We start from the raw sequence: 15,039 nt of genomic DNA on the forward strand, positions 1-15,039 counted from the left end.
CCCTCCCCCCCAATCTCTAAATTTTTTTCTTTGGCCCTCCCCCTACAGGTACCCGTAATTTCCCGAATATAGTACACATCCCGATTAAAGTACGCACACCCCGATTTGGGGCTGGTGGGAGACAAATATTCCCGTCTGAAACGTAAAATGGAAAAACTCGAATAAAATACGCACTCCTTGTACGCACGGCCGGTGCCACTGTGGACCTGTATGTATGTCTTATTAATAAAAGACAGTTCGTTCTAGAAAAAAAGCTGTTTAAAAATAGATTTAGGCCGTGTACTACGGGGTAACGTTACAGTCTGTTCAGAGGAAAGAAATACTTCCTTTTCGGGGCCCAGGTTCGCTGTCCTCAGCGCTGCCACGACCCTCTCTTCGTTTTTCAGTTGTAGGTGTACTTTGGGGAATTAGAGTTCGGCGTGAACAAGAGAACGGACGTTGCATGATTCAAAGTTTATTTACGCCCTTATTCACGCCGATCACGCTTAAGTACGTGCACGTGGCTTCCCGGTCTAGTTGGGGTACTTCATGCAATGCCAAGGCAACGGCACGAACACTGGCGCCACGCCTGTCGGCGCGTACAGACTGGACCCGCCCACCGGCCGGCGGTAAGATTTCATTATTTATTATTAAAGACTACATTTTATAACTCCGCCCCTATCATTGTAGTTTGCAACAGCCGGGTAGAAGTACATCTAGCTGGCATTTTCACGTCGTGCATGGCAGCTATAGCCCGCTACAAAGTGGCATTTATCAAGATTCAAAAAGATTTGTGATACGAAATGAAACATGGCTAACAATTTCTGTTAGTTAGCTAAACCTTTGAAACGGCATGGGCATAATCTTTGTTGAATATTTCTGAGTTCAACTCAAGCCGGAAGTGCATTAGAAGTGACCATCAGGTACAACTATTAGTATTACGCTATCATATGTTACGTTACGACGATCAAGAACGTTCATGGCTTGCGGATCATTTCAAATATTACTACTCATAAACAATCTTGCAATATTGTATATGTACTTACGTTTTTTTGTTTTTTGTTTTAATTTTCGGCGGGGGTCCACTGAGATTGGCACCGACAGGCTGACAAACGATCCGGTCGGCATGACAAAGCGCCAAACGCCATTCAGTGACCTACATTTTCTTACCGTGCACTGCTTGACTTGACTTCTTTTACCGGAACTTGGTGTAAATATCGACGATAGTCAGAGGAAATATGTTCATTGATTGAAGGTTAACTTTATTTCCACTCGTCCATATTGTTATCTAAACATGCTAGGGACGAATTCGTTCCAAGCTCCCCGTGCCGGTGTTCCGCTATATTCCTGGGTCGTCCACGGATTTGTCGGGGGAAAATCTCAAATAAAGTACGCACCCCGAATTTGGCGACGGCCCGAGGCACTTTGGGGATTTTGAAAAGTTTAAGAAGTACGTACATTAGTCGGGGATTTACGGTAAGTAAAAATGGTTAAAAAAAACTTAAACAAATCACGTTTTAGTACAACAGCACAAAGCAGGCCAGATTTGAGCGTCAGGGCGTCGCCTGCTGTAAAAGAACCGGTGTTTCTTGGTTAATGTGCTAGTCTTAGACCTACATGCTTTAGTATTCATTTTTTTGTTGATATTTTTCAATAATCAGTGTTCTAGCCAGCCTGATTTTTCCCGTCCGTCATCGCAATTTTGTTTGCCGTAAGATTCTGTCGAGCGCCGAAGGCGCGAGAGTTCGGGAAAAATGTGTAAAAGTTGACCCTCTGAACATTATTTCCTGCATTTTGAGGGACACTTTTCCGAGAAGCATTGCACATTTTCAGAGCTAGGAACGTAGGATCGTACGACGGATACGTAAAACAAATTTTCCATGGCCCTCCCCCCAGCCCCGATTTTTTTCCATGGCCCTCCCCCATATGCCAAATATTTTTTCCATGGCCCTCCCCCCCCTACGCACCAGACCTCCCCCCCCCGCTAAATATCGTACAGTCCCTAAGACGGTGGGGCTGTCTTTGTTACTAGACACGACCATGATAGTCCGATCTTTATGTGAATGCAATGATTGTGTGTGTGTAATTAAAATGAACTTCGAACTTGAAGCACAGTATCTTTACATGCCCTGGGAGCAGTAATGGATTTAGCTCTTTGTATGTTTTATGCTTGTGACGCGCCCTCATTGTATTAACCGTTGCCTAATTATAATGTCTGCACAGTAGGTCTGGCGTTGACGCTTGGGATTGTTTTTGTTGAAATATATAAAACTTCACGGAGGATTGTCACCTATGGCTTCTTGTTGATTTTTTTTGTAACTTATTGTATATTTTTGCTCATTTTGCAACTGTTTTGTATGATTTACAGTATGGTTGAAAACTTCTTTTTTTTTTGGAAACGGCCGAAAATTCATGCGCGCGGATGTCATCCATATCAACATGGCCTAACAGGCAATGTTGTTATGCAAGTACTCCAGACAACCGTAAGAATTTTACTAGTAGACAGATAATCAAGTATCATTGAATAGGAAGAAATATTAATAAATTGCCATTCAGCACCAAGGACATGTATCATCAGTGATCTGTTATTGTGAGCCCCTGCCCCCTTACATTACAGGTAAATATATATAAATTCCTAGTATTTTTATTGGGAAACTACATGTAGATCTCTAAGGCACGTTCACTCTTACCTTGAGTCCATTAAACACAGGTCTGCTCTGAGCCACTCTGCTGGTGATCTGAACTACCAATGGTTGTGCCTAGAGGGAGACAAAAACACAAGCAAATCTATCATCAGCTGACTTAATTTTCAGTGCACAACCTTTTACTAAACCAATTTGTAACAATATAATGCAGCAGGGTTGGACAAGTCCACTTGCCCACTTGCCCAGGGCAAGTAAAAGCACCGTTTTGAGCAAATAATCTTTTTTTTATGTGGCATTATGCCCCAGTATAGCAGTGTTTGGATAAGATTAGATACTAGTGTTTAGAGCAAAATTACTCATAATTTTACTATAAAAATATTATATTGATACCAGTCAAAAGTATGCCCTTTTGGCATGCAATATCATAAACGTTAAAGTGGTTTTCTTGCTAAAAAATAAAATAATTAAAGTAAAAATGCATAAAAATATGTGACATATATTTATATTTCAGGCAGGTGAAAAGTTGGTTCAGGTAAGTAGAAATGACCCTGATACAGTCCTAAATCATTTTTGTTTGACTAGTATGGCAATCTTGTCCAAGTCTACATTTATATCTCACATTTTATTGGTAAAAGATATAATTATTATCCATATACATCTAAGGTCTTCTTATTAGGACTCTGGAGCTTCTCAAGAACCCCACCTCACCTGTTCCACAGCCTCTCTGAGTGCATCGTTGTTCTTGACACCATTGAGGTGTGAAACAGCACCCCAGGCAAACTCCAGAGGGAAGGACAGTCTTTCCAGGGTCTCCACTAGTGTAGGCCAGGTCACTGTACTCACATCTGAGGAACATGGAGGTTCAAATTTTATAGAATGTTACCTCATCTTTACCAAACTGGTAGAGTAGCTCAATCGGGTAGAGTGCTCCCTTTGTAACTGGGAGGTGGTGAGTTCAAATTAAACCCCGGACAGGTCATACAAAGACTTTACAAATGGTACATACTACTTTCTCTGCTTAAAGCACTTAGCATCTATGACAAAGAGTATGGGAAGGTCAAACACACAACACTTATCAGTGGGCTCTAGTCTGAGCACCATTTTTTTCAGTCAATTACTAGAACTTTGTGGCATGTGATAGAAAAAAATTAAACCAATCCATCAACCTTGATCGCTGACGGACAAAGTCGACAAATATCTTGGGTAAAAATACGAAAACATTCAATGGACCACTGATAACCACTCTCATTATTTACCTCTCAAAATGCGGGAAATTGTGGCTTTCGAGCCTTAAAAATCCAAAATTTTCCCCGGACCCCCCAAGATTGCAAGTGCCCCAATTGTGAACCTAAGCTGATGGAAAAAAATTTCAAGCTGGCAAGAGCCCTGACTTACATGTACATGTACACATACATTGTACAATACCTCCTTATCTCCTCCGTACTTATCCCACCTCACCCCATTCCATTTGTATATCACAGTTTATTACACATTTCTTTATTCAAGTTGCAACAGCAATACACAGTGGAGCACTAGGCAGCAAATTCAGCTGATGCTGTGTTCTACACAATACAAAACATATGATACAACAGTAAATACAGTCAGGCATATATTAAATACAGATTCTGCATGAGACCTTCTATGTTGTTCTCCAGTTTTCCAACCCCCGTCTCCAGTTCTTCCACCAGTGTCTTCACAGCTGGTACCACATGCTCAGCCTTGATGGCCTGGAACTCTGGCAGGTGCTCGTGTCTCAGCAGCGGGTTGTTGGCAGGTGTTACAGCTGCAGCTGTACTGCAGTATCTGTAGGCAAAAAAAGCATACTGGTACCATCATCTCAAACAGGTAACATTTGTACACATGTACTACAATGATTAGTGCTGTGTACTGGTTCACTGGACTTGGATCCGGCCTTGTAAGAATGTTTAGGTTCAAGTCCAAAAAAAGTTAAAAGTCAAGAATTGAGTCAGGACTTATTACCATATAATTTTGATGACCATGTCACATACCCCTTTTCTTTCCAAACCACCTAAAACCTTCCGTAGATTGCAATATCTTTGCTGCAAAATGAAGGAAACATTGCCATCGGGCATCGTCAAGTACCGGCCTCCATGTTATGTGGCCACAGCTTTGCCCAGATAACATTGCAAGGTTGCCAACAAGCACTTTTGTACATGCCATGGGTTTAGGTCTGGACTTACAAGTCTGGAACTGAACCTAAACCTCTGGTCTGGACTTGAATCTGGACCAGAACCTAAATGTGGGTTTAGGTACACAGCACTTACAATGATCAACTTAGGAGTCAAATGCTCCTTTTGTTTATCTCCAAGCAGATCTTTTGGTTGCTGTAAAGACAGTATCAAATTGGTCAGGCAGTATCCATTAGCCAGACAGTATTCAGTGGCCACTGAAAGATTTGCTTGGAAGAAAACCCTGCTTTCTCCAGCCCTCACCCTAACACCATAGCCAGCAGAGACATCTAACTTTGGTAACCAAAGTCAAAGATGCTACTAGAAAGGTAACATTTGCAAAGCAAATGCATGATTGCAACATGATGTAACCCAACACCAGTTACCATGGTGACAGACATCTGGTTCAGGTCATTGATCTTATTGGTTTGAAGAATCAAAGAAGAAGAGGAAACATCTAACAAGAACAATATGTTTTCCTTTGGTAAACATAATTTTTAATGATAAATGATAATATTATTACAGGCTAAACATGAAGCCATTGAAATGGAAATTTGAAAGGTTTTGTCACAGCCAAAGGCAGAACTTCCCCAGAAGCAATGATTTCAAAGCAATCCACCAGTTTCCCATCCCCAGAATGCAATGTGAAAATACGGGGGTAACCCTCATTTGCATAGGACAGGAAGGCATCGGAATGATCCTGTTGACGTTAAACAGCTTGTTTTTCAGTGTGTTTTGAGTTGTCGGGGCATTTGATACTATGGGTTGAATCTGAAAGCAAATAGAGAATGAATTTTTATGGGTTCACCACACCACGAAGTGGTGGTGAACCCATATTGCTTTTTCTGATGTTTCTTCTCCTTCTCCTGCCATTTTTTAAATGGATTCAGCTTCTTCATTTTAGGGCCCAAGGTCCTGAAATTTGGTATGGAGGTACAGTGGGCAAATACCCCTAGGCGTTTTTTAAATTATTGTGATACAGGCTTTTAGAATGGTTTTATTTGAGTTTTTTGGCTGTGTTATAGCAAATGTATTACTGTGTTAGTGTGCCTTGTTTACCACGTTTGGGCATGAGTCATCACAATGGAATGCAGGGCATCAACCAATAGGCATGCAGCTTTCCTCTATTCTTCTTGCTGATTGGCTGTTGGGATTTAACTTGATCAACACCTGCACAGAGCATTTCCACCTGCACAGAGCATTTCTTGCTGATTAGCTGTTGGGATTTAACTTGATTAACACCTGCACAGAGCATTTCCATACTGACAGTATGTCTGTATTCAAGTGTTTTGGTAGGTATTTCAAGCTTTCCTGCTCCAGCATTGGAATGCGGGGCATGGACGTTTTTTTTTATTTTGAAAATCAACAGTTTGCATTATGCAATTAAAAATCCTAACCAATAAAGTAGGGAATAGCTATCCAACTGTTGTTTTAGTTGTATTTTACTTCATATTATAGTTATATCAATGTAAATCATTGTTTTCCCTTGTGTTTTTCATTCTTTCCCTGCCATGTCGTAAAATGTGGTGAACCCATCGCTGTATTTGCTCCAAAGCAAATATTGGCCTTTCTAGTTTGGAATATGTGGTTTGTAACGTTATAGTGGTAACGCTATACTGATGCTGCAACGTTACAAACCACATGTTCCGTGTTGAAAAGACCACTAAACTTCCTTCTCTATCTGTTGTCAGATTTGGCCCATAGTATTTTAATTAATGTTGAGCATAAAATGCCCCAACACCTTAAAACACAGTGAAAAACAAGCTGTTTAACGTCACCAGGATCATTCCGATGCCTTCCAGTCATATGCAAATGAGGGTTACCCCCGCAGTTTCGCATTGCATTCTGGGAATGGGAAACTGGTGAATGAATGACCACCAAGCTACCTTTGCGGCTGTGTTAGGAGAGGGTGGATGGGCCAGGGCCAGTAGCAGTACGGTTGTGGGGTGATGACGGCTACAACTCCCCGCAATACCAGGGACGACATTATCATTACCATGGCAATAACCAGACAGCAACACCTAAGAGCACACGAGAGGAATGAGCCAAATGATCCAAGTCTTTTTTGTATACGAACTTAACATCTGTGTCCATAATATCACCAGAGTTCATAAATATAGAATACAACACGGTGTATTCCGTATCACCCGAGGTACCAGCCCGACCGCGCGTCGGATCGCCCGACGGCCGAAGGCCGGAGGGAGATCCGATCCGTGGGAGGGCTGGGACCGAGGGTGATGCGGAATACACCGTGTTGTATTTTATTTATGTCATACCTACCCAAGAAAACACGCCTTTCAGTGCAAAATGAGCAAAAATTTGGTGTCCCTGAACCCAAAAAACGCTACAACATCAATCCCAACGTCCGAATTTGTATATTCGAATTTTCGAAAGCGGTGCAAGCGGTTAGGGCGAAACGCGTTCGAATCGTTCTATGGAACATTTGGAAGGCCCGGGCCGTACGCGTTAAGAACCCCCGGGCTGTACCGCTAGTTATCACACGGGCCGGAACACCCGTATCGAACGTAATCGCGGCCCAGGTAGGACATAATAATTAATATCGCCACCGTGAGAAACAGTGTGCTTAAAGATATTTTTACTGCAACATACCCTAGGTATGTACATTTGAGGTGTGCAGGAATGCATACCAAAAGTATGTTGCAGTAAAAATATCTTTAAGCACACTATTTCTCAAGGTGGCGATATTATGGACCCTGGTGATATTATGGACACAGATGTAAGGCCATGTTGATTTGATTATATGGATGACATCCGGCACACATGAATTTTTGTCTTTTTCCACAAATAAAAAAAGTTTTTGACCGTAAATCGTACAAAGTAGCTGCAAACTGAGCAAATATGCCGTAAACTGAAAATATTGGATAACGATACTCAATGCCAAAATCCATTCTAAAGGGCAAGAAGAAAATGTGAAGGAATAAAAATGAAGTCTACAATTATTATTCACCATGCCAATAAAATTATATTACTCTGTGTGTTATTTTGTTCAACCTTCGTGACCACGTAGATTTCATAATGAAGGAAACTTTTTTTTTTTTTGCCAAACTTTTTTTATTCGCACGCTCGGGTCAGTTTTGGAGTTCCCAGAGGATGTCATCCATATAATCAAATCAACATGGCCCAAAATTTGCAGAACCGCGTGAGAAAAAATATGGGGAGGGGGGCTTCATATTTTTTTTTGCGTCCAAACAAACTAACAGTTACCCAAATATCTTTACCTTTACTACAAAAATGTTGACTGTATCGTTACCTCCTACAAGTTACTTACCGTCCACTCCGTATCCGAAGACAATGTCTTGTCCTTCCTTTTCTACAGAGAGATTTCACGACACTGTGGACCAAAACTCTGCCCATGGACGTTGCCATTTTGTTTTTGGTTTAGAGGTTAAAGGTAAACGGATTGATCCACTTTTCTCTCGGGGAGGGTGGCTGAAAACATTGGTACGTCAATGGACGCCCCCTGTTGGTTGCCAGTGACAGTGCAGCAGAGTTATAAGTAAAACCAAGGACATTGTACACAGAGAGTATAATGTCCTTGGTAAACATTTACAAAACAGATCCATTAGTTACAACAATGGATACCATTTCAATTGTCCCACTGAGCATGTTTAAGTTATCTCCAAATTTATACTGCATTTAGTTTCTACCTACTAAGCCATCTGGGTACCATCTGGATTTTCGCTGTGCGACGCTCGAAAAAAATCAATTTTTTCGAGCGTTGCGTGTCAATTTTTTCGAGCGTTGCGTAGCGAAAATCCGGATGGTACCCAGGCTAGTTTCTACCAGCTATTAATTAATGGCTATCCGTGTTATGGTGATTTTCAAAACTTATTAAATACATTTTGTAAAAGAAATAGTCTATACCTAAAAAAATTGACCAAATGTAGAAACTCACTTATTCTCGGAATACCTGTAGATATACAATCTATCAATCATAATATTATACAAAATGTACATCGAAAATGGTGTCTTTAGACTACTTCAGGTCATAACATTTGACAATGTGCTTAGTCTAATCATCCAAATTGTAGTGGCTTGTGCATCAGCAAATTTGGAATGAGCGTAGCGTAATTCTGTAAATTAAAAAGTGCATGCCCACAGCTGCAACCTTCTTGAAAGTTCATCTGTGTTGGTAGAAATAATTATGAAGCAACTGTAATTTCCAACACAACAAATTGGACTCACCCAAATTTTCGACTGTACAACTCCAGTCTTTGTGAAGGAATGAGCAATCCACCGCTTCCGTGACGTCACGCAGATAACACACGTGACTCTGTGAGCAGTGGATCATAGGTTGCAGAAAGTCTGTGGCGCCCCCCGTCTCTGTTAAGGGATGGTTGTAATGCCCTGATGTAGATGGCCAGACTTCTTTGCACGAGGGATTAAAGAGGCCATCTACATCAGGGCACATTACAGTTGTACAGTCCAAAACTTGAGTGAGTCCAATTTGTTGTGTTGGAAATTACAGTTTAAACTTGCTTCATAGCTACAACCTACATGTATCGCCTCTATATTTCTACCAAAGACTAAAGTGGAATTGTCTTGGATTGGATGGAAAAAGAGACAAGAAAAACAAGGACACAACACTTTTAAAGCAAACCATGGCTTTATATTCAGCTCTTGTACAAAGGGAAGAGTCACTGTCAGTAGAGAAAATTCACAGCCAAAAGTTACAAACCCATTGAAAGACAATGACTTCACAGAGTAACAGTATTATTATTCGGTACCATTTCACAAGTCAATGGCACTTTTTTTTTCTTCTTTTTCCACAGACAAATTCTGGTTATTCGAGTTACTATTGCCTCTAGGTCTATCGTCAGCACTTCAAGTTTAAGATAGAAAAGTCTACACTAAGATAACAAACTATACAGTCTGCGTTCTGAAATCCAGTTCTAAAGTCTACACTCTGCAAGCAAGCAAGCAATAAATGCAGCCATTGGTTTATAACATCACAATGTCATTGCTACTTCTTCACAGCTCAGATGGAATGATTAAACAAAGCAGTCAAAAACTTGCTACAAGTCAATAACAGTAATACATTGAATACCCAGTTTTATTGGGTTAAGCTTTATAATTACTATGTTGGCACATTTCCAGTTAATTGTTTTAAGTCTGTATCATGTGGATGTCATAGATTAAAGCTTCAGGAATGCATAAAGGCATTTGAATTGATTCATTTGAATAACAATGGCATTGGCAGCAGAGCACATACCTGTATCAACCAATCAGAAACCTTGCACTTTAGTGTAATGTTGAAACTGTTAGTTTCGAGTTTTCTCATTGGTTACTTAGCTACATAGCTGTATCAACCAATCAGAAACCTTGTACTTTTGTAATGTGGAAACTGTTAGTTTCGAGTTTTTTTCATTGGTTACTTAGCTACATACCTGTATCAACCAATCAGAAACCTTGTAATGTTGAAACTGTTAGTTTTGAGTTTTCTCATTGGTTACTTAGCTACATACCTGTATCAACCAATCAGAAACCTTGTACTTTTGTAATGTTGAAACTGTTAGTTTCGAGTGTTATCATTGGTTACTTAGCTACCGGTATACTAGTATGTGTGTTGACATCATTGACTGATCAAAAGCTCCAGTGTGAATATTAAGGCAATGTCACCTGTGCAGGTTGTAGAGTACACGACTTCTTTAAGAAAAACAGATAAGTAAGATCTGTTTCTTTAGTGTGGCTCTCAGCAAAATGGCATTTCTTGTATAAAACACTGTAGAAATCATGACATAATTATAATAGTTGCTTAGGTCTCACTTCTAGGCTGCATTTACCCACAGAAAGCAAAGTTTGCAATAGCTATCCACAGAGCAGTTACATAGCCGTAGTCAAAATTCTTCCTCAAAAACACAAAAAGAAAACCTACAACATCGACATAGATTCATTAAAAATCAAAATTATTCACAAATAAGTTTTGAGTGTTTATAATGACCACCACACCCATGTATTTATAAATCATAAATTAAACGAGCATGCAAACTCATACATGCATGCACATGCTTAAAAATGCAGGAACTATCCGAGTGATTATTTTTCTAGCTACTAATCTGGTATTAAGACCTATTGTACCTCAAGTCTTTCTTAGTGTTAGTTGACAATCCAAGACCATCTGGAAAAGAATATTCTTCATTCAATTTCTTCTATATCTATAAGGCTTCCATTCAGCCTTTTCACATTCAAATACAATTCAATATCCTTAAGTCCACACGCAAAGCATCCATGTTTTTTTAGCAGTTTCGATATTACCTTTCCAGTGGCTTTTTCACCATCCTTTTACAGTGTTCTCCAACTCTACATACCTTTTTTTTCAAACACCACACTATTCTACGTTACAAGCTTTTCTATTCATTCTTCACTTGTCCAAAAGTCTTGGTTACATTCTTATCCTTAATTTCACGTATCTTAAGTTGACATTCAAAAGATCTTTCAATTCTTAAACCACAAGCCCTTGAAAGTGTGAAGATGACACGCTGTTTCTAAGTCTTCAGTTAACTAAATGTAGTGCATTCTGAACTCTATTATATAGAGACCATGGAAAAATTCACTATCTAGGCCACACCAATTTAATTTGCTGTTTCTCGGATTTTTTTTTCAGAAAAAATATGAAGCGACAGGGAAAAAAATAATTTAAAAGGCCAAGGCACCCCATGATAGCCAGAAATATTACAATATGAGCCATGAAGTGAACATACCAGGCAGATTTATAATTAAAACAACAAATTTTGAACTTTAAATGAAACAAAATTGCATTGTTACATAGAAAAACTTTAACAACTAGGAAGAAATGGACTTTCTTCAACCGATATGGCCAAAATATGTCTTTCATTTATCATTTTTGAGTTTATTCAGAACCTAAAATCTTTTTTTTTTTTTAAATCAGAAAAAAATGTACAGGCGAATCTGAGAAACAACCAATTAAATTGGTGTGGCCCTACAGAAACCTTACTCAACAGCATAACATGTAAGAATTGTTAATAATGTGATGAGTATACAATATATCTTCATGAAAAAACAAAATACAAGATGAAAATAATTGTGGAAAATATACTTAAAGTCATGGCTTCCAATGTTTCAGTCTTGGAGGTTAATTATTTTGATGATTTTTACATTACATATGTACAATAGTAACCATTGCTTTCATATCCAAAACATCTACCTTATAATTAAGAAATACAATCATGAGGATTTGGGTCAGTTATTATTACACATGCGAGTTTCCCTGTCATCTTACGCACTGGTTAACCCATCAAAACAGCTACTGTAGCCTAAGTAATTAGTCAGTAACGTGTCGGACTATACAGCAGCAAAAAGGGTAGAAAATCTGGAATCAAACAGTCAAATTTCTACGTGTCAGTTATTACAGTTTAAGCCTCAACAGTTATTTTGTACTGACATACTTCTGAGCATTTTGTTTTGATTAAAAAAAGGATTTTAGGTCATTCAAAAAGATTTGGTTATAGTAACAAGACAGGGATATGCTCTGGTTTTCAAAATTCTGTGTTAAAAAGCCACAATGAATTCTTTCTCTGAAATTTGTCAAAACCTTCAGTTACAGTACAGTTGTATTTTGAAATTTGGTTCAATTTGGAGTCAACCGATCTGATAATTGACAATAAGACTAACAATTTCTGAGGATATCTTTAGAGCAGTCATCTTCTATTACTGTAGATAATGATATTAATTCATCCTATTTTGTGTTCACTGTTATACAATGTAGTTAGCATCTGGTGACATTGAACAAATCTGTTTTGTGTTGGTTACATCAAAAATGCCTTTTACACAGTATCAAAGTGTACTGACCAAGAGACCACTGGCAAAAAACATGCACCGATTACACAATAAATGCCTTAGTTTTTATGTGAAGTATAAAAGACCTGGTACATTCTCTGATCAGAAATTTCTTGTCATGAAAGCGAAGTTTATAAAATAGTGACAGATAGAAGTTTACCGATTTTTCATGGACACTGTAGATGTTTCAGTTACGATACAAGATGTATATATAATAGGCATTTGGGGTGAAAAAAGCTAAGGAGTTTGGAAACAAGGAATAAGTAGAGAGTTTCAAAACCACTGGCCTATGCTCACCCTTTTTGTAGCTGCCAAACCACAGTAATATTGCTTGATTATCCAGTCCTTTTCAAAAGCCAGAATCATCAAGTTTAGCACACAAAATGGGCAACCAGAAATGATCACATGTCATGTAATTTGTTAAGAACCAATCTGCAAATTTGCCCAATCCAATGGAATAGACCAGTGACTTGTTTTTATCAAATCACGTCAACTGATATTTACAATTATGAATTTACTACCAAATGTGACACTGTTTTCATTCATTCAAGGTGCTGTAAGTTTTGGACAATTAATTAGCATTGTAGAGAGACCTTCTAATCAAACCCTTGGTAGAAAACGGTTGGTCATCATTACTTGTAAGACTTCTTAAATTTGTCTTCAACACTTTTAAGACACGTCATCGAAGGCACGGCGGCCACACTATCTCTGAATGATGGACATTAACCAATGGCATTGGTGCTTATTCTTACATCTTAAATCTGGGAAACCTTACTATAGCACGAGAACTCCAAAGACCAGGACGTTCGTCCACACAGGAATCGAGTTGCCACGAAGGAAGCAGCAGGAGCGCCTGTTGCTAATGGCAACCGGTCGCCATGGTTACTGCAACATGAGCTGCTTAAGATTGTCCTGGAGGATGGTGTCCTTGACGGCGTGAAAGACGAACTTGATGTTCTCCGTGTCGACGGCCGTGGTGAAGTGGTGGAACAGCGGCTTGTTCCGCTCCCGCCTCTTAGCGTCGAACAGGTTCAGGATAAAGTTTTGCACGTCCGTCAGATTGTGCGGGTCCGAGGAGTCCGGGAACTCGGCGAAGTAATCCTTGACGCTCACGTACTTGACCTTGTCTTGCAACAAGTCCGTCTTGTTGAGGAACAGGATGATGGACACCTCCGTGAAAGTCTTATTATTCACTATCGTCTCGAAGATGTTGAGGGACTCCACCAGGCGGTTCGTTTTCCGGTCTTCCATCAGGACTTGGTCGAACTCGCTGGACGACACCAGGAACAGGATGGACGTGACCGACTCGAAGCACTGGAACCACTTCTGGCGCTGCGACCTCTGACCTCCCACGTCCACCATGAGGAAGGGGATGCCTTTAATGTCAAATTCATGTTCCACAATGCCTTTGGTGGCCTTTCTCGCGTACAGGACGTCTTGCTTGCTTGGAATGTACTCCTGCAACAGACAGACAATATACAAATAAAGAAACAAGTAAAATCTGAGATTTTATGCCACCGGTCTTTTTATTGTATATTTTTATATGGGGTTTTAAACAAAGAATTTATCGAGACAGGGCACCCCTCTGTGCAAGGGGTCATATACGTGGACCAGACCGAGAATAGCTTAAACACACCAAAGGTCAACGGTCGCGACCATTTTTACACTCAAAGGGGTCACCGTTCTGGGGCAACCAAAAGGCACCATTTTCACGCCCCAAAAACACATATACAATAAAAACAAAAGAATGTGCATAATCTACAGCCCAATAGCAAAACATACACCGAGTCCCAAAAAAATCCGTCCACCCAAACGCGAGAAACAGCTGCGAACATGAAAATCTAAATCTCTCACAAAACCCTTCCACGGAAGGATGTCTCCTCCCCCGGAGGTAATAAACATACTCATACAGCAAAAGACTTCAATAAGTGGTTTGCTGACTATCTACCTTACAGGCCGACAGTAACAAGTTGTGATGGGCTGGTGTGCCTCAAGGTAGGTATATTGGGCCCACTGCTACTTCTTGTATTCATCAATGACATAAAAGAGCTTCCCTGTTCCTCCAACATTAACTGTTTCACTGATGTATGTGTTCTATGTGTGAGACACAACACCAGCAACAGCTGCCTTTGTCCCACGTGTATTGTACTGTTACAATTTCAATAAATTAAATCAAATCAAAGACATCATTGTTGCAGTAATTTAACAGCAATCATAATCCTTTTTTTAAGCGATCAACATAAGATTACTAGTACAAAGACATTCCTGTACACAAATGTAGCTTTGCATCTTCAAACTCTTTTGAAAGGCAATGTGAGGCTGTGTGTGTATGCTAGTGATAAGAGCTCATAGCAACTGCCTATTTCAAAAACACATTAATTTTAAACAGATAATACAGGTTTGGCCTT

At 39.7% G+C, this 15,039-nt stretch overlaps 2 protein-coding genes across 2 annotated transcripts in view; both read right to left on the reverse strand.

Annotated features, from left to right (window-relative positions):
- Positions 1–8,211, reverse strand: part of LOC109483934 (probable cytosolic oligopeptidase A) — a 41,903-nt gene extending 33,692 nt beyond the window's left edge. The window contains exons 1-5 of the mRNA XM_019787075.1: positions 8,103–8,211; positions 6,700–6,834; positions 4,261–4,427; positions 3,333–3,469; positions 2,670–2,738 (exon numbers count right to left, since the gene is read on the reverse strand). Of these exons, the coding sequence (XP_019642634.1) occupies positions 2,670–2,738; positions 3,333–3,469; positions 4,261–4,427; positions 6,700–6,834; positions 8,103–8,200 (606 nt within the window). The 5' untranslated portion in view covers positions 8,201–8,211. The remainder of the gene's footprint in view (positions 1–2,669; positions 2,739–3,332; positions 3,470–4,260; positions 4,428–6,699; positions 6,835–8,102) is intronic.
- A 3,510-nt stretch (positions 8,212–11,721) lies between these two features.
- Positions 11,722–15,039, reverse strand: part of LOC109483923 (guanine nucleotide-binding protein subunit alpha-13-like) — a 43,591-nt gene continuing 40,273 nt past the window's right edge. The window contains exon 3 of the mRNA XM_019787064.1: positions 11,722–14,089. Coding sequence (XP_019642623.1) covers positions 13,514–14,089 — 576 coding nt within the window. The 3' untranslated portion in view covers positions 11,722–13,513. The remainder of the gene's footprint in view (positions 14,090–15,039) is intronic.

Source organism: Branchiostoma belcheri, unplaced genomic scaffold, assembly GCF_001625305.1.
Source record: "Branchiostoma belcheri isolate BF01 breed outbred unplaced genomic scaffold, Haploidv18h27 scaffold67, whole genome shotgun sequence".
NCBI classification, from domain to species: Eukaryota; Metazoa; Chordata; class Leptocardii; order Amphioxiformes; family Branchiostomatidae; genus Branchiostoma; species Branchiostoma belcheri.